At 52.6% G+C, this 19,792-nt stretch overlaps 1 protein-coding gene across 1 annotated transcript in view; it reads right to left on the minus strand.

Moving 5' to 3' along the window:
• Positions 1-19,792, minus strand: part of tenm3 (teneurin transmembrane protein 3) — a gene marked incomplete at both ends in the record, with an annotated part of 153,966 nt that overhangs the window by 80,328 nt on the left and 53,846 nt on the right. Inside the window, 1 exon segment of the mRNA XM_080533185.1 lies at positions 10,167-10,395. Within this exon segment, the coding sequence (XP_080389311.1) occupies positions 10,167-10,395 (229 nt within the window).

The following is a 19,792-nucleotide window of genomic DNA, read 5'->3' on the forward strand; positions in this document are numbered from 1 at the left end:
AACCAGGAAGTAGAACCGTCTAGGTCACCCAGCACAGAGACGGAGAGTTGCGTCGTGTGTGTACGAGGCTCGAGCAGAAAAAGACACGCCCGGGCGTCCGGGACGGGACACGTGTGTGTGTGTGTGTGTGTGTGTGTGTGTGTGTAAGTAGGGCTGACTCAGAGACCAGCGGGCGTCAGGTAATTAAGGAGGTCCGCTTTTTTTAATCACATTCATTAGTGAGACTCCTTCTATTACCTCCTACGACCCGGTGTGAAGCACCACTGCACACTGATTGGAGGAGAGAAGGGCCTGTGTGTGTATGTGTGTGCGCGTGTGTGTGCGTGTGTGTGTGTGTGCGTGTGTGTGTGTGTGTGTGTGTGTGTGTGTGTGTCTGGGTGTGCAATTAAGCCCGACCCCTCTGGAGAGAGAGGTAAGTTGTAAGCAGCTAGGTAAAGCCATCCCTCTGATTGTGTGTATGTGTGTGTGTGTGTGTGTGTGTGTGTGTGTGTGTGTGTGTGTGTGGAGAGGGGGGGGGTCGCAGAGCCGCACCCCAGGGAGGGGGGCTAAGTGTCGGAGCGGCAGAACAGTGTGGATTTTAAAATCCGTCAATGTGATTAGCTAGCATTTTCACAACCCTTCGCAGGCCCTCCTTAATTACCCCCAGCTCCTTCTCTCAACCAGCGCTCCCCTCACCAAACACACACCCACAGAGAAACACAGCGTCTGCACACTCTGCTCACCCTGCATATGTGACAGCAGCTGGGGAAAGCGGGAACAAGTCGGCAACCAATCGAAACGTTCAGACTTCTATTCTGACAAATGTAAATAAATGGCAACGTTGTTGAAAATCAATGACACACTCGCTAGTCAAGCCGAAACACTGCAACGCCACTACCGTACACTAACTAGGCAGTAGTGAGTGTAGCTAGCGAGTGTGTCATTGATTTTTTTCAAAAACTTGAAATTGATTTACATTTTTCGGAACAAAAGTCTGAACATTTGTTCCCCCTTCTACAGCCCTGCAAAGGGAAGCAATTCTCCAAAACAGCATTTGTGACCTTTTTTTCCTCCATATGGTTATTATGATCTTATTTTTTTGTACATCGACAAGAATGAGCCATGAATACATTGAATGAGCAAAGTGAACAAACAAACAGAGAGAGAGTGAGAGAGAGAGAGGCAGAGAGAGAGAGGCAGAGAGAGAGAGAGAGAGGCAGAGAGAGAGAGGCAGAGAGAGAGAGGCAGAGAGAGAGAGGCAGAGAGAGAGTGAATCGAAATGTGATTGCTGTCAACACTGAGCCTTCAAATCCAATTAGCTTTGTACCTGTTTACTCTGGAATAAGCAATAAGCTATAGCACCACACACACACACACACACACACACACACACACACACACACACACACACACACACACACACACACACACACACAGCTGTGGTGGCCTGGGGATGCTGGGATTGTGTTCTTAGTGTGACAACTGTTTCCCTGTGTGTGAACATCACAAAAAACGAATATGTTACTATCATGATATTTGTGTGCACAGTACTAGTGTCATTACGGTATCATATCTTGACTGTTTCTTGTGTGCTGTACTACTAGTGCAGCTATGGTAGTTTCCTCCGATACAGGCTAGGAGACATTCCCAAACTATTAGAAAAAAACTGCCGTAGGGATAATACAAGATGTCATCATTTGATTTATTTCCAAAAGTGTATCTGTTCCTGTTCTTGTGAGTGGAAACTAATTAATGTAAAGCCTCATTTCATGTGTGTGTGTGTGTGCCAGTGTGTGTCTGTGTGTACAGTATGTGTGTGTGTGTGTGTGTGTGTGTCTGTGTGTGTGTACAGTGTGTGTGTACCAGTTTGTGTGTGCATGCCAGTGTGTGTGTGCGTGCCAGTGCCTGTGTGCGTGCCAGTGTGTGTGTGTGCGTGACAGTGCCTGTGTGTGTGCCAGTGTGTGTGTGTGCGTGACAGTGCCTGTGTGCGTGCCAGTGTGTGTGTGTGTGCCAGTGTCTGTGCTCGACGCTAGGACTTTTCGGTGGGCTCAGTGTTGCCAGATTGGCAGCAGGGAGGATTGGTTGAGGGGGGAGGGGGGGGATTTGCCAGGTTGGCAGCATGGAGGACACAGAGAGGCACGTACCCGTCCCCATAGGCGCCCTCCTGGCACGCGGGAGGGAACACGTCCATCTCTATTAGGTTGTCATGCCCGTTTTCGAGAACTGCTTGCTTTGCTAATTTTCTACATGAGGGGGGATGACAGATGAGAGACACACACAGTTAGAGAGCAACACTCTTACCCACTCTGCATTAGCTTTGGCAGCACATCACACACACACACACACACACATGCGCGAGCGCACACACACACACACACACACACACGCCCTCAGACACACTCTGCCCTGTGGCGGCAAGCGAGCAAGTGTCATATCATTCACACACACACACACACACGCACACACACACACACAGGCACAAACAAATTGAACCCTCGAAAAAACCCATGCAAAAACAGCCATACACACACACACGCACACACACGCACACACGCACACGCACACACACACACACACACACACACACACACACACACACACACACACACACAGAGATACACACGCACAGGCACAAACAAATTGAACCCTCGATTCGGCAGTGTCACATAATATCATATCTTCCTCCTTCCGTATTTTCACATCCTTTTTTCTCTCTCTCTCTCTCTCTCTCTCTCTCTCTCTCTCTCTCTCTCTCCTTCCATTTTCACAGTGGAGCAGAGAGGGGATAAATGCGTGATGATGAAAAGAGATAGTGGCTCTGCAAGGGCCACTGAGGGAGAACTGAGAGCTTTTATCCCCTCTATAAAGGCTGTTTAAGTCGTCCCAGGGAATGACTGTGCTAAAACCCAGTGGTGGATTAGCCACGTCGCATGGCCCTTTCACAGGCAAGGACTCGTCTCTGCAGGGCGCAGTGTGTGTGTGTGTGTGTGTGTGTGTGTGTGTGGGTGTGTGTGTGTGTGAGCCTGTACAAATTGGGAGTAAAACCACAACAATCGTGATGCATATCTTATAAAGGAAGTGAGTGTGTGTGTGTTTGGTGTGTGTGTGTGTGTGTGCGGGTAGCAGAAGTGTAAACAGAGGCTGTTTGGGCAACTCTGTGGTTTTACGATGAGCCTGTCCTCCGATTTCTACCTCCACCAGCCTCCCCTGCTGTGCAGCTTGGAGTGAATCAAGGCCTTTGTTGGTGAACCAAATATGTTGCATTGTGTTGAGGTGACGAGTGTGTTATCTACGTGTTCGTGTGTGTGCCTATGTGTGTGTGTGTGTGTGTGTGTGTGTGTGTGTGTGTGTGTGTGGGTGGGTTTTAAATCTCTTCAAGAATAAAAATTCGGCTCCCCACGTTTAATGGAAAAAACAATTACCTATGTACTCTCAAATATGAAGCGGTCCCATTCGTCAGGTGGTTAAAATGTTAAACGCTCTCGATGTGAACAGATTGTTTTCGTTTCTAACGCGCCGTGAAGCAGTTGGCCCCAGCAGGTCGTGTGCATGTGTTCCAATCTGTCTCCTTCCACTTGATTTAAGACCCCCCCCCACCCCCACCACCACCACCACCGGCGACGGCCCCCACACCGCCCACGGACCTGACGCCTCGTCTTATTTACGACGCTATCAACGTGTCAGGTGTCTCTGTCTCCGGTTCTACGACGGATACGTTATGATTCTATCTGGCGTAATTATTTCATGCTGGGGAGTGAGATAGAGAGCTGTTCAGAAGGGGAACAAAGAAGGGGACTTATAGACTGTATCAAAGGAAGAGAAAATAAAGAATCAAATGAGCCCGTTAATTAACCGTGTGGGTGGGGAAGGAGAGACAACGGAGCTCCTTATCAATCAGCTAATTAAAAAGAAGACAATACCTTCTAAGACGGGATCTGATTGGGCGATACTGCAGGTATATGGTGATACTTTTAATGGAGTTCCCGATACCTTTGCGATTTCAGAAGGGTTCTCTTTCAACCAAAACTGTCACTGGCATATCACAGACGGATTGGGGAAAGTGTGGAACTATGGTTTGCGTTAACGACACGTATTGAAGATCTAATTAATGTCTAACTGATTAGAACCTAGCATCGGCGATACAGTATCGACTCTTTCTACAGTTCAATGGCTTCCAGAAGATAAGACAGAAAGGAAAGGAAAGGAATCCCAACGGATAGCTCAGGCAATGCATGAGATCCCCCAATTCTCATCAGATTACATCTCTAGTGTGTCTGCGTGTGTGTGTGTGTGAGCCTTTGACGTAGCGACCGTGGCGTGGAGTCCCTGGGTGATGGGCGGAGGCGTGGCGCTGGGCGGTAAATGACGATGCTAATCCTCCCTCATGGAGATTTATAGGCGGTTTACCTGGGCTTAGAGTAAGCCTAGGCTTGAGACTAAATAAAATGTTCTCCATTGAAGCTGCTATTTACTCTGGGATCAAGCGTGTGTGTGTGTGTGTGTGTGTGTGTGTGTGTGTGTGTGTGTGTGTGGCAGGGGGCTGAGTAAGACAGGCGTGGGAGGCGTCCGACGCCACAACAGGTGGGAATTCTAATGAGGCTCGGAGCGAGGGATGGAGGGATTATCACCTCTGAATGAGAGAACATTCACACTCCTCCTTCTCTCATCACCTCATCGCTCTCTAAACCCCCCCCCCCCCCGCTGCGTACCCCCCGCTCCTCTTCCCAGCCCTGTTCACCCCTTCACCCTCCTACTCTCTCTCTCTCTCTCTCTCTCTCTGTCTCCCATCCGCTCAATATCGGCACTCATCTTCCATCCCCCTCTCAATCCCCTCACTCAGACCTCTGACACTCTCCACTCATCCCCCTCTCATCTCCACATCAACACTCCAACACCTGCTTCCCTCCCACCCTTGCTCTCTCCCCCCCCCCTCCCTCCCTCCCTCCCTCCCTCCCTTTCTCCCACCCTCCGAATACCCCCCCCTCCACCCACACCCCATAACAACTCAAATCAAAGTTTCAAATAGATTTCTTACTGCGCTCCACACTTCAGAAAAAAACAGATTGAGATTCACACAGAGACACCTGCGCTCGACAACAAAGAAAAGAAAAGAGAAAGAGGGATATAAGAAACACTATCATCCTAACCCCTTCCTATAGGTGTATGTTAAAGCATTCTAGAGGTGCGTTTGTATGTGTGTGTGTGTGTGTAGCTCACAATGCTGCCAAGTGGGGCCTGCTTGATGTATTCCCTGGACCTCAAATATTTGTGAAAACTTTATTTGAAAGGCTGCTCTTGAACAGACGGACAGAGAGAACACACAGAACACACAGCCTCCCCATGGTCCCATTTATGTTGTCTGAGAGGCTGCTGGAGGATTGAGTGTGTGTGTGTGTGTATGGGTCTGCATGTGCGTTTGTGTGTGTGTGTGTGTGTGTGTGCATGCATGCGCATGTGAGCTTGTGTGTGCGTGCAAGGCAAGCGCGCTTGTGCCTCCGTGGTTGTGCGTGTGCGTGCATGTGAGTGTGTGTGTGTGTGAGTGTGAGTGCGTGCATGCATGCTCGTGTGAGCTTGTGTGTGGGTGCGCGAGTGCATGTGAGTGTGTGCGCGTGTGTGTGCATGCATGCTCCCATGCCTCTGTGTGTGTGTCTGCACGTGCGTGTGCCTGCGTGTGTGTGTGTCTGGGAGAATGTAGCAGGACTGTGCTGTATTAAGACCGGCCTGCCACAGTATCTGTGTGTTTAGTCTGGAGGATTAACCCTGCTGCATACCTGACACCACAGCTGTCTGGGGAGGCCCGTGGGCCACAACCACACCCCTGGTCCCTTCAGAACCACACCTAGACGTGGGCCTGCCAGGTAGGGGGTCTCCTGCCTGCCTCTACTGCCGTGGTTTAATCACCAGGGTCTTAATGAGAGTCTGAGGTGATAACAAGGAGACATGCAATGTGACTTTGTGTGACACAATGTGACACACACATACAGGCTCTCTCACACACACGCACGCTCTCACACACACACACACACGTCTTGAGCTCTGTTTCTACGGCGACTATGTTTAGCCACGGTATGTCACAGCTGGGACTTCTGAGTGAGGGATTCACAATGGCAGACATGTGTGAAATGCGCGCACAAACGTTGGCGTGTGCGTGCGCGTGCATGTGCGTGTGTGTAGGACACAATCCTTTGGTTGTCAGGACGTTGACATTTCACATACAGTGCTCAGCGTCTCGTGGAGTGTGAGTCACGACTCACGTCTGATGTTCTTCATGAGGAGGGCGTTGTACTCCATCACTATCTCTCACACACACACACACACGGACCTGAAGACTGCTTACCACCTCCATCACGGTGTGTGTGTGGGGGGGTATGTGTGTGTGTGTGTGTGTGTGTGTGTGTGTGTGTGTGTGTGTGTGTGCGCGCGTGCGTGCGGGGGTATGTGTGTATGTGTGAGTGTGTGTGTGTGTGTGAGTGTGTGTGTGTGTGTGTGAGTCGCCATATTAATATCCACACAGCTGCAAGATCTTCAGTCAGATATAGCGGCTGGGCGTTTCCTTGGTAATCGTCGTGGTTACAGAGCTACAGTTAGCGATCGCATGTCTTAGCGAGCGATTCCTCTTGATGTGCTCAATGGATACTTGATGTACTGGGAATTGAAAGAGGAACACGAGAAGACTTGATTTGGAGTGCCACTCGCTTTTCAGCTCGGAACAGAGTCACAAGGGGTAGCGGTTGAAAATGAAATCTTCCCCTATGAAATGGGATAACGATAATCGATCAAACAAGTCATCAAATAAAAAAGAGCAATGCTTCTTTATCAGGTCGGTTCAAGGCAGCGGTGCTCTGTACATTAGCGACATTAGCATCAGCGTCTTTGAGCCTCGGAAAAGCGCTATATAAATTCAATGAATTATTATTATTATTATTATTACACCCTACCATGTAAAACTAGCAAGGCGATAATAATAACAGGCTTGGCTGTTAAGACCCTTAATACACAATCCCAACAATCACCACAGGGCTCTGAGAAAATAACATTGATTAAACTGTCGCGCACCAATCAGGGAACGCCTGAGAGAGCATCTAAGGTTCAATCAATTATGGTCCCCACTACACTTCAAAGACGTGTCGGTAATGATCTTTTCTCTAATACGCGGCCCTTTAAATGGAACCAGACATCTTAAGACATCTCTCTTTCCCTCTTCTGAGTGAATATGACTTGGTCATGTTTTCTTGTGCCCAGTCTTTAAGTATGTTGGCAGGCAACTCGCCGTTCAGTCGAGGGTTAAACATCAGTCAACATGAAATGAAAGAGATGAAGATGACAATGTTTGATGACAAAAAATACTTCACTCAACAACTTCCCCCCCCAAAGAAACAAACCCCACTGATACCTGTTGGTAAGTGTACCCTGAAAGCAAGCCAGCACCTTTGAAGGCGTTTGAGGCCTCTCCTATCTTTGAATTATTGTTTCTTTGACCTGCTCTTGTTCTTTTTTTATGATTATTTTTTTGTTTTGACTCATGGCTCGGCTTCTCCAAAGCGACTTACAAAAAAATACATTTGTCTACGTAAGTGAATCTTCTCGGAATCCATCAGTCATCATAAGAAAAATAAATCTATGCTAGGTCCAGGGGGGGCCATTGGCAGTCGTAATGCTAGAAGAAGGAAGAATCACTTTCTTTTTGTTTTGTTTTTTGTTTTAAGTGTCTCTGCTTTGAATGGATGTGCTTGATTTGCGATGCCGTTTGTGACGAGTGGAGAACATAAATCAAAGCTGCCGTCATGTTTCTGCCCCTCTTCAGGCGGGAGATGTTTTTCATTACCACGCTCCCGGGTTCGCCAGCGCAGCTGCCAAGACAGTTCACTGTTTGGTTTATTGTCCCTGACAGACAGTGAGGTCTTATTGTGTACACATGCACACATGGAATGACACTCCTTCTCCATGGGCACACACACACACACACACACAGACGTGCACACACACACACACACACACACAAACACAGAGACGCAAGCACGCACACGCACACACTGAATAACACTTCTCCCTGCACACACACACACACACACACACACACGCACACGCATACACACACACACACACACACACACACACACATACACACACACACACACACACACACACACACACACACACACACACAGAGGGAGGGAGGGAGGGGGAAAGCTGATAGTGTGAGTGGTGTGTGTCATGTTGAAGCTGGGCCCGGGGTATAGGGTTACCACGCTCAGTGTGGGTCACGGTCTGGCCGGTGCGGTCCCGCTGGTCTCGGGTCGAAGCCACATTCCTGAGCTGGCTTCCCCACGGAGGGACCAGAGGCCTGGGCTCCCCAGGGCAGGGGGGGGGGGGGAGGGCGGTTTCACAGAACAGAGATTTAAGCCCCTTGTTAATAATAGATGACTACATATTGTTTTGTCAATACGAAGGTAGAGGAGAGTCAAGGTCACAGAAGGGATACAGGCTGGTGGGGTGATTATGGAGGGGGGGGGGGGGGGGCAGGGGAGTGTTTGTGCAAAAAACATGCCTTCTAACTTATTGTTACACATGCACACACGCGCACGCTGGGACCAAAAAAGTAGGCACTCGTTGCAATGTATGTTAAGCTAACTAGCAGATATATTATATTATATTACACACACACAGGCCAGAGTTGTGGCAGAGCTGAGAGGAAAATCCATTAACACTCCTAGTCCTACTACATCACCTCAGTTGTAATAATAATAATAATAACTAATAGTCATTCATCACCTCAGTCATAGCTCTCTGCGATATACTGCACTGCTTTATGTCTCTGCCTGTGCCGAGTGCCGTGTGTGTGTGTGTGTGTGTGTGTGTGTGTTTGTGTGTGTTTGTGTGTGTTTGTGTGCGTTTGTGTGCGTACGTGCATGTGTGCATGCGCCTGCATGCATGTTTGTATGTGAGGAAGTGGCTGATCGAGAGAGACTGACATACAGAGTCCTGTGTGTGTGTGTGTGTGTGTGTGTGTGTGTGTTTTCACAGGCAGTCATGGCAAAGCTTCTAAACTCTTTGTCGTTTGATGTGGTGTGGGGGATTTGGACCATCCATTTGTGCGTGTTTGTGTACGGGAGTGTGTGTGTGTGTGTGTGTATGTGTGTGTGTGTGTGTGTTTTCACAGGCAGTCATGGCAAAGCTTCTAAACTCTTTCAGATTGCGACATTCCTCCTCGTGCTACAGCGACCGTTGTGGTAACCAGAGGGCCCAGTACGAAAACACACCGACCCCCCGCCGACGCTGTGGTTAGAGCTGTTGTCTGAAGACCAGCCGCTAACAACACTTAGGTTGTGGGTTTTGATTCCCGCTGGGATCATATACACTGGAAAATGTGTGGCATTCGCTGCAATGGATAACAGCGTCAGCTAAATGGCGTATATATTATATTATATCATATTGGTTTGTGTGTCTGTCCCTTATGGGGGATTGTATGCTATGTTTGTGGAGTGTGGTGGACGGTAGGCACAGGCATGGATTGACTTTGTAGCACCGGTTACTGGTTTAGGTTGCCAGATTGGCTCAGGGCCGGAGTTGCCAGGTGAGCTACGTTTAGAGGTTTCTAGGTTTGGATTGGCTGGAGTTTTTGGATGTTGGCTGTGGGCGGCTTTGCGTAGCCAACTCTTGTGCAGACGGAGGGCGAGCCGGGTGAGTCTGTGGTTGATTCATCAGGTTCAGGAAGGTACGTATTATATTCGGGTTGCCAGACTAAATGAACAAACTTTTGTTCTCCCGCTCGTTAACATTTTTAGGGCTGTTCTGATTGCCATGTTGGGATGTGTTTGATGTGTCTATTGAAAGGTTGCCAGGTTGGCTGAGGTAGTGCTCAGTGCTGGTCTGAGGGAGGGGGTCTGGGCGGAGGGGGGGGGGTCTTCCCTGCTCCCCCAGCGGGACATCGCAGGCCGCTTAGGTAGTCTACTGAACGGGTTGCCAGAGTTATAAAAAAAGGTAACGCTCTACTAAATGGAAGAGGTGCCAGCTTGGCCAATGTTCTGAGGGAGGTGGAAGGGGGGCGGGGGGGGTTCTTACCTGCTTTCCAGCGGCACATTGCAGGGCGTTTAGCTAGTCTATCAAATCAATCACGGGTTGCCAGATGTTCCCTACAGGTCTGTGTGAGTTCGGGGGAGAGGGGGGGGGGGGCGGGGGGTTCTTACCTGCTTTCCAGCGGCACATTGCTGCCCAGGACCCAGCTGTCCTGCAGCGGTACCGACTCGGGCGTGGTTTGCAGGTCTGCGGGGAGGGCGGCCGGGGGGGCCGGGCTGGGGAGACGGCGGCCGCTCAGGGAGTTGTGGTTCAGCGCGGTGATGGACGGCTGCTGCTTGTGGGGGGGCGGGGCCGGGGGCAGCGTGGACTGGCCCTGCTGGTGGTGGTTGGACGGTTGTTCTGTGACGAGAGAGGAGAGAGAGAGAGAGAGAGAGGGGGGGAGGGGTTAGTTGATCTGATTGGACGGTTGCTCTGTGACGAGGAAGAGGAGGAGGAGGAGAGAGGAGGGGGTGGGGGTGATGTGATCGGACGTGAGAGAGCCTGGCAGGTCGACACTCCTGGCCAACGGAGACAGCAGCAGAACACACACACACACACACACACACACACGACCAAGACAGCAGCAATTAGAGAGAGAAAACAGCAACATCTGGCTGCCATTTCAGCACAACAATGACGGCTTTGACTATTCAACATCGTCCGCACACACACACACACACCCACACACACAAACACACACAGACACATTATTTACCCCTCAGCCTGACACATGAGTATGCTAATGCAAACACACTGTCTCCAAGAAAGAGGGGAGGGGGAGAGAGAGAGAGAGAGAGAGAGAGAGAGAGAGAGAGAGAGAGAGAGAGAGAGAGAGAGAGATAGATCAGTGGTGGAGAAGCTTCATTATGGGAGCTCAACTGAATGCTTTATATCTGATGATGAGTCTGGTAGAAATAATGACCATCTCAGCCCAGAGACATCAACTCATCGGACACCGCGGTCTGCAATTACCTCCAAGACAGACACACACACACACACGCCCGCGGGCACGCACACACACACCCCCGCAGACAGCTGCCAGAGAGACATACACACACAAACAAAAACAACTCAAAACACATCTACACCTCATCCCAAGTCCCACCCACGTAAACTAATTAATTGCCAACACACACACACTCTCTCTCTCTCACACACACACACACACACACACACACACACACACACGCACACACATGCAAGTACAACCAAAAGAGCATGAATAAAGTGCTTTAATTCAAGCTGAATGACGCATGCATCCAGGCAGATTAGCCCAGAGGATACACACACACACACACACACAAACACACACAGGTGTGAACCTCTAACGAGGAGCGGAGGGATGGAGGTGAGGCTGAGGAGCATATCTAACTTATCCTTAAAATCCCCTGGGACCAGACCCACATCAGGGGTGTGTATGTGTGTGTGTGTGTGTGTGTGTGTGTGTGTGTGTGTGTGTGTGTGTGTGTGTGTGTACGGTAGTGTGTGTGGGTGTGTGTACCAGTCGTGGCAAACACACACAGATGCGCACACATACACACACAAACCACACACACACAAACCACACACACACACACACACACACACACCTCAGGGCTTTATGGGACATCAGCAGTGACAGTTGACTGTGATGGACCTTGACGCAGGCGCCAACACCCCCCGGCCCTCCCGCCACCCATCCCTCCCCGCTGCCTGGTTGAGGTGGGTGTGGGTGTGTGTGTGTGTGGGAGGCGGGAGGGGGAGAGGTGGGGGGAGGGGGAGGGGTGCGGTCAGTCTGAGTTCAGCCTGGTGAGCTGCCTCTCTCACGGTGGAGGCTGATCCAGGATCTGAGGCTACATGGACAGCACTGACACGGGGGGCTGACACACACACACACACACACACACACACACACACACATAGAACCAGGGACGGCCATGTAGCGCTGTCTGGCCTGGACTGGCACGGTGCCCACCCATGTCACGGCTGTCCCACTCCAGAGAGTTGGGGGGGGGGGGGGGGGCAGGAGCAGCTCCAGGAGAGAGGGGGCGGATGGAGAGATAGATGGAGAGATAGATGGAAAGATAGAGAGAGAGAGAGAGAGAGAGCAAGAGTGTGAGGGAGGTGAAGGAGGGGGACATTTAGACAAATATACTTGTTAAATGTAAAAAATGTAAACGCAAAGAGGTAGAGAGAGAGAGAGAGAGAGAGAGAGAGGTGAGGGAGGGGGAGTAGGGTATAGAGGTGTGAGGAGGAGGAGGGGGGAGGATGGTGATATAGGGGTCCCAGTGTGACTCTCTCCCCACAGGGCAGGACACTGAGCCGCGCCGCGTGTCCTCAACTAGGAAGTCTGGGTCTTCACATCTGGATAACCCCCAACACACACACACACACACGCACACGCACACACACACGCACGCACGGACGCACGCACCCAATCACTCTAACACATGGACCCCGAGACAAAGGAATGGAATGAGAGCTCCAGCGCCAGAGAACAAACATACTGATCTCACTGTGTTTGAGTCTTACGCTCCTTCAGGCTTCGAGTGGAACAAGAAATCAAATCAATCTGTTTTCTTTGGCTGCCTGAGCATCCCCGACATCCATAAAAAGCAATCTCAGAACCATGAGAAATAAGCCCAGAAGGCCATAACATAAACAAAGCTAAAATACATATAAAACCCCCCGTCACAAATCCAGGTGTTTCTGGCTGGGACCTTATTTGCTACCGGGGAGCTGTTACCGCGTTATTAATTATTACGTTTGATGATGATGGTTATTAGGAATGTCCGTATCCTACTGTGAACTCTCTGGGAAAAAAGCTTGGCAGTAGTGACGACTCTCTCTCTCTCTCTCCGTCCTCAGGAAGCTTGGTTTTTAAAACCCTCAAACCCGCCCGTCCGCCACAAAACACGATCTGCTCTAGCTCAGAGTTCTGGAGAGGAGCTGTCTCTCCGACTGGGGGTAGGGGACCTGGGGGGGGAGGATAGAGCAAGGGTGGGGCGGGGGAGAGTTCAAAGATATCCGACACTTTAGAGAGAGAGATAAAGAATCGCTCCCATGAATTATAGAGGAACGGCAGATCATATGCATGAGGTTTTGGAAAGCTACCCTAAACTCACACACACTGACAAGTGAAACGAAGGGAGAGGATGTGTGTGTGTGGGTGTGTGTGTGGGTGTGTGTGTATGGGGGGGGGGGGGGGTCAGAGCGACATGTCTGCTCATGAAATGTTTAGATTTCCATTTTCGGTGACAGCGCCGGGCCTCTGACCTGGAACTGAATTAAAGCAAACAGCACAGATGGATCTCTCCTTCCCTCCCTCCCTCCCTCCCACCCTCTCTCTCCCTCCCTCTCTCCCACCCTCTCTCTCCCTCCCTCTCTCCCCCTGACTCCCCGCTCCCTCTCTCTCTCCCTCCTTCCCTCTCTCTCTCCGAGGGCCAAATTGCTACCATCTTGAGTTAACCCATGGAGGGTTTCGGTGGGGGGGGGGGGTTACCGGTGAACATAATGGCGCTGGTTAAGACCCCCAAAGACCTGTAATCGAGGCGCTGCATTATTGAGAGGAGTGTGTTGAGCTGGATAAGAGGTGAGAGGGTGGGGGGGTGAGGGGGAGCTGCGGGCAGCAGAGCCAGGATGATCCCGGGCCCCCTGGCGTTGGCTCGGCGAGCACAGAGCGTCGCGGGAAAAATACATTTTTTAATAAGCTGGAGATCGGAGGAGGTCGGCGTTCCGCGCGCCTTTTCCCGGCACTACGCTGAGGCCGTCCTCCGATTTCTACCTCGGCCAGCCTCCCCTCGTCGGTGACACACACACCACAGACACACACAACCCCTGCAGATGTCAGATCGGTCGAACGCACACACTCGTGTACAGGCACGTACACACATACACGCACGGACGCACAGATAGACACACACACACAATTCCACACTGCGTGACAGCCGGTGTTATATACGAGGACCTATATCCATTTCACCTCCATCTGGTTCTGACATGAGCTCCGTTCCCCCGGCGCAGACTAAGTCTTCCCGGCCCGCTCCGACGCCTCCGGATCCGTGACCCCTCTCGTCCTCTTAAACACCCTCCTCCGCTCTTAACTCCTGACACCACCCCTGGCTCCCCGCCGCGACCCCCCCCATTAACCTGGCGGCCTGACCCCGTTACCCCCCCCATACACACACACACACACACACACACACACGCGCACACACACAAAGACAGATACAGTGTCCTGAGCCTCCAACCCCCCCTGACTCCAAGCCTCTTAACCCCTGCAGAGAGTCAGACTGTAGCCAGACCTTCCACCCCCCCCCCCTCGACCTGCCCTGACACTGCCTGCAGGGTGGAGGGGGGCCAGGAGAGGGGTCATGGGGGGCCAGGAGGGGGGTCAGGTGAGGGGTAAGGAGAGGAGAGAAGGTCAGGGAGGGGGAAGAATGATAGAGAGGGTGAGAGAGCCAAGAGGAGAGACTATGGGAGAGAGGGGTGAGAGAAGCAGAGGCCAGGGGGCAGGGGGGGCGCGGGGGGCAGAGGAGGGGTCAGGACGGGGCTGGAGGTGAGGTGAGAGCTGACTGATGGTTGCGGCGGGTCTTGGAGGGGCCCTGGGACTCCCCAGGAGCGCTGCAGAGCGGCGGGGTGGGGGGGGGGGAGACACGGAGGAGACAGATGCGAGGTCTTTTTTTTTTTTTACGAGACAGGCCTTTGAAACCCGATCGTGACGGATGGCCGACTGTCTGTCGTTCGTACCCGGGGTCTGGCTGTCAACCCCCCCCCCCCCCCCCCGTTCTCTGAGAGGCTTGTCTCTGATTGGGGATGTCATGGCAGATGTGACATTCCAGCCGCGGCCCGTTTATCTTCTGATGTCAGGAGAGAAGGCCATCCGCAGCGGGAGGAGGGAGGGAGGGAGGGAGGGAGGGAGGTGTGTTCACCGCGGCCTCCGCGGGTCAGATTGACTCGCTTATCTGTTTCCATACTTACTCTGAGCCGGGGGTGCTATGGCGGTATTTCACAGTGAGTTTAAAGAGGGGGGGGGGGGGGGGGCGGGGGCGGGGGACTAGGGGAACTTTTATTGACTTGACATTTTCCAACAGGAGACTGTCGCTCCCCGGGTGGTAGCTAACCGTCACCCTATCCGCCACAGATCTGGGACCAGCTTAACCCCCCCCCCCCCACACACACATCCTCACCTGGTCTACGACTGACGCCCGCTACTGACCTAGGGTCAGCCTCTGGGGGGGGGGGGTCAGCCTCTAAGGGGCGACCCCCTTGTCCTCCTCTCCTCAGACAGACGAGGTAGACACAGCAGAGAGGTGTGAGGGTCGAGGGTTAAGGGTTAGGGGGTTAAGGAGAGGGGAGGGGAGGGGAGGCGACAGGGCTGCCTGGGGGGCTACGGTGATCACTGTCAGCAGGTGGGGGACTCCTGCGTTATATATCACCCCCCCCTCGGTCTGGCTGTGACTGTGACTGTGACGGGCGGTGACAGGCCTGCCACTGCTGTTAAAACACATGGTTGTAAACCTGAGACGGTCCCCTGGCGCCTCTGGTCAGGCCCGGCAGGACGTAGTGGGCCCGGGGGACCCCCGAACACGGCGGGGGGTCAGGAGACACAGGACACATGTACAAAAGGCTGGAATACCTCCAGTTACTGTGACACCTCGGAGGGTCCGGGGAGGGTGGGGCTATGAAGAGCCTGTGTGTGTGTGTGCCGTGTCGTTTGACGGTGTGAGTGTGTGTGTATGTGTGTGTGTGTGTGTGTGTGTGTGTCTCGTGGAAGGGCGAGTAAGTCGATCTGTGTGTAGAGTCCCTGCTGTGTCTCTGTCTGAGCAAAACTGCCTCTCAATTGTCTCCTTGAAAAGACAAAAACACACACACACACACACACACATTTTTGGGGAGTATTGTGGGACAGAGGAAGAATCACATCACATGGAACCGATCAACGCTGAACCAATCATCAGCTGAAGCCAGACAACAACAGCAGCCGCGAAAACCCGTCTGCGTTCCTCTGTTCCCCTCTCCTCTCCTCCCCCATTCCTCCCCATCTCCCCTCCTCATCCAACAGCCCCGTCTCACCCAACAGCCCCCCCCCCCCCCCCCCCCCCCGCCGCTTGCTTCTTTGAATGAAGACATCAGAGGCGAGCTCGCTGCGCCAATCCCTCTGCCTCCCGCCTCCCCCCCCCCCAGAGCCCACGTCAACGCCGTCAGCGGGCCCGACATCGACGGTTTAGTCGAGACGCTAAATTGACATTTCAAATACGGCGGAGTCGGAGTCTTTCAGAAAAAGCGGAGGGCCCCTGTCATTCTAGACTCCAGACGGCAGATTTGTAGGTGAAGGAAAGGGAAGGGAAGAGAACGTTGTTTGTCCACAACGTAGCTGTCATGTTTCAACCTTGTTACACCTCCCTTTTTAGGAAGTATGATGAGGATTAACGGAGCAGAGTGAAGGGAGAGGGAGAGAGAAGAGACCCGGCAGAGAGAGAGAGGAAGGGAGGGAAGGGGAGAGAGAGAGCAAGAGAGAGAGAGAGAGAGAGAGAGAGAGAGAGCAAGAGAGAAAGAGAGAGAGAGAGAGAGACATATCTGCCAAATAATCAGTGTTTAGGGACCCACTAGTGAGAGACACCATTATGACACACTCCACATCTCATCTCCTATTGGCTCCTACGACGTACCAGACACACTGCAGAACCACCACCTCCCTGTCTCTGGGTCAGAACAGAACCACCACCTCCCTGTCTCTGGGTCAGAACAGAACCACCACCTCCCTGTCTCTTGGTCAGAACAGAACCACCACCTCCCTCTCTCTTGGTTACAACAGAACCAGCACCTCCCTGTCTCTGGGTTACAACAGAACCATCTGGGTTAGGAGGAGAACCGGAGGATAATAACTGTCTTGGCACACAGGACGTTTAATCTGTCCACAGTCAGTCTGAATAGACGGGGTCCGTTTCTGGGTGCATTCCAGATTCGCCATGCAGGCCACTGGAAGGTGTGCTGGCTGCAGCTCTAAGCTGTAATCCCTGTTGACTGTACTGTGCTGTGTGTACGTACCCCCCCCGCCCTTATTTAATTGAGAGCAGGACAGCTGCAGTCCACGGAAAAATGGGATTGATCCGGCCCCCCCCGGAATGTCCCCCCACGCTCAGAGGGGGCCGACCACGGCCTCCCCGTCACCTAGTAGGGACGGTTGTCATGGACGACATGAAGCCGCATATTCGTCTATTAAAACAGCACAAGCAGAATCGTATGGTTTGCATTATCCACGAGACCCGCTTATCGGCGGCACCCCTCGGTCGGAGCTGGGGGTCCCCAGGGCCGCCTCAGGCAGGGGTCTCAAGGAGTGGGTCACAGAGATGGGGGGGTCTCAGCTTTGGTAGGTCACTGGTGGCTGGAGGACATCTGGCGACTGGGTTGCTGGGTCGCTGGCCCGCGGGCCGACCGAATGGGGGAGAGGCACTTTGTTTAAACGCGGGCCAGAATCTCTACGCCCGGACCCTCTAGCGACAACCAAACCCCCCCCCCCCTCCCCCCATCCCACCCCCTCGGGCCGCTGGGTCCTGTCCACACCACGGGCACCCCCCAACCCCCCGCCACCACCCCTCCAAAAGCTTTCACACTGTCATCTCAGTCCCATCATGCACTCTGGCAGCTTTGTAGTGGGGCCAAGGCGCCAGCTGTCGGGTTCGGTGGCGTGGAGGCGATGATGGAGAGAAAAAAAGAGAGATGGTGGGGTTTTTTGCGAGAGAGAGAGAGAGACACAGAGAGAGAGGGAGAGAGAGAGAGAGGGGGAGAGAGAGAGAGAGAGAGAGAGAAAGAGGGTTGTGGGTTGTGGGCGTGAAGCTAATTTCAGTTCCATCTCCTCTGGGAGGGAGGATGGGAGGGAGGGAGGGGGGGCGAGGAAGGGAGGCAGGGGGAGAGGGAGGGAGGGAGGGGGGAGGGACTGTCACCCAGAAGGGGCCTCTCTTCTCAGGTCCGTCCTCTGCCCACTGACCCACACAGAAGGAAAAAAACACTGTCTCTGTGAGCCAGCCCGGTGTGGGGCTGGGATGACAGGTGTGTGTGTGTGTGTGTGTGTGTGTGTGTGTGTGTGTGTGCGCGCGTGTCAGGAAGAGTGTTTGTGAGTTTGTTTCTTAAATAATTCAAGGTCAATCTGCTGCTGTCCTTCAATCTTCCTCTGCACACTTGCAAGCAATTGAACACACACACACACACACACACACACACACACACACACACCAAAGAAAACATTGATGAAACTACATATCGATTGGCTACCAGGTCAAAAAGACGCATATCAACAAAAAACACAAACAAACATGTGGAATGCTGTCAGACTTTTCAGAACACAACATCAGAACACGGTTAGTCTAACAACCTTAGTTCTGTTCTGACCGTTGACCACATATGCCGTTCAAAAGTGTCAAACCTTCTTGTGCCACAGTGTACACACACAGCCCTGTCTGATACTGGACTCAGACACTACACACACACTTCCACCACCACCATTATCCATCCGTGTGTGTGTGTGTGTGTGTGCATGTGTGTATGTGTGCGTCTGTGTGTGCGTACGTGCGTGTGTGTGTGTGCGCATGTGTGTATGCGCGCGCCTGTGTGTGCGTACGTGCGCGCGCGTGTGTGTGTGTGCGCATGTGTGGGCGTGCGCGTCTGTGTGTACCCAGACAGGATGAGGATAAGCTCTGATCAGGATTCAGCCCCGAGCCCGGCTCAGCAAACACTCCGGCCGGCGCGCTATTTATGAAAGATAAATATCAGCAGGTTATGACATTTATCAGGGCCTGATGTCGACGGGCTTTTCTGGGACGCACAAAGTGCTTTTTAAATATTGACAAGCTCAGGGAGCAGAATCATTACACAGGATCAATGAGGGCTACAGGCACGGAGGGGGGGGGCGTACGGACGGAGAAGAAAAACAAAGAGTGAAGAAATCCCCTAAGGAGGAAGAAAGAAGAAAGAGAAGGGGAGATGGGGAGACAGGGAGGGCTGTGATTGGTTGGGATGTTTGGAGGAGCGGGACTACATCATTAATCATGACGGGGGTAATTGCTGAGAGAGAGAGGGGGGGGGGGTGGTACTGTAAAAGAGTCATCCATGCATGCATAGAGAGAGAGAGAGAGAGAGAGAGATCCCCCCCTTTGCTCCTCTGTTGAGGAGAGTTTTGGATCTTGTGTTCCAGACCGCAGAACTGCGAGGGTCCGTTTGCCGCTCGGCTGGCTATGAACAATAAGAGACTGGTTACACAATGCTCTGCTGAGACACACATATCAGACCCCCCCTCCACACACACACACTTTGAAACACACACATACGCCGCCCCCCCCCCCCCCCCCCCACCACCCCCTCGTACCGACACTGCTCTGAATAACACGAATAACGAAGTGTTATGGCGGCAGTTGTCATGGTGGGCCACCGAGCCCCGTCCTGACCTGTCCTGGATGGGGGGCGGCGGCTGGTGGCCTTTTCATTCTGAACTCCTGGTTCCTCCTGGAGGAGGGCAGTCAGGCGGATGCCCTGGCCTGGTGTGCCCCGTGGCGCAGTGGGAAGGTTTTTTTCCCGTTTTTCTTTCCACTACCTGTCCTATTTCATCTCCCTTCTTCTGGGTGACTGGCCCCTCCCACACACGATGGGGAGAGAGAGAGAGAGAGAGAGAGGGAGAGAAAGAGACAGGGAGAGAGAGAGAAGGGGAGGAAGCTAGAGTGAGAGAGAGATGGGGAGATGAGAGAGAAAGGGAGAGGGAGGGAGAGAGAGAGGGAGAGGGAGG

Source organism: Nansenia antarctica, assembly GCF_963989245.1.
Source record: "Nansenia antarctica genome assembly, chromosome: 6".
NCBI classification, from domain to species: Eukaryota; Metazoa; Chordata; class Actinopteri; order Argentiniformes; family Microstomatidae; genus Nansenia; species Nansenia antarctica.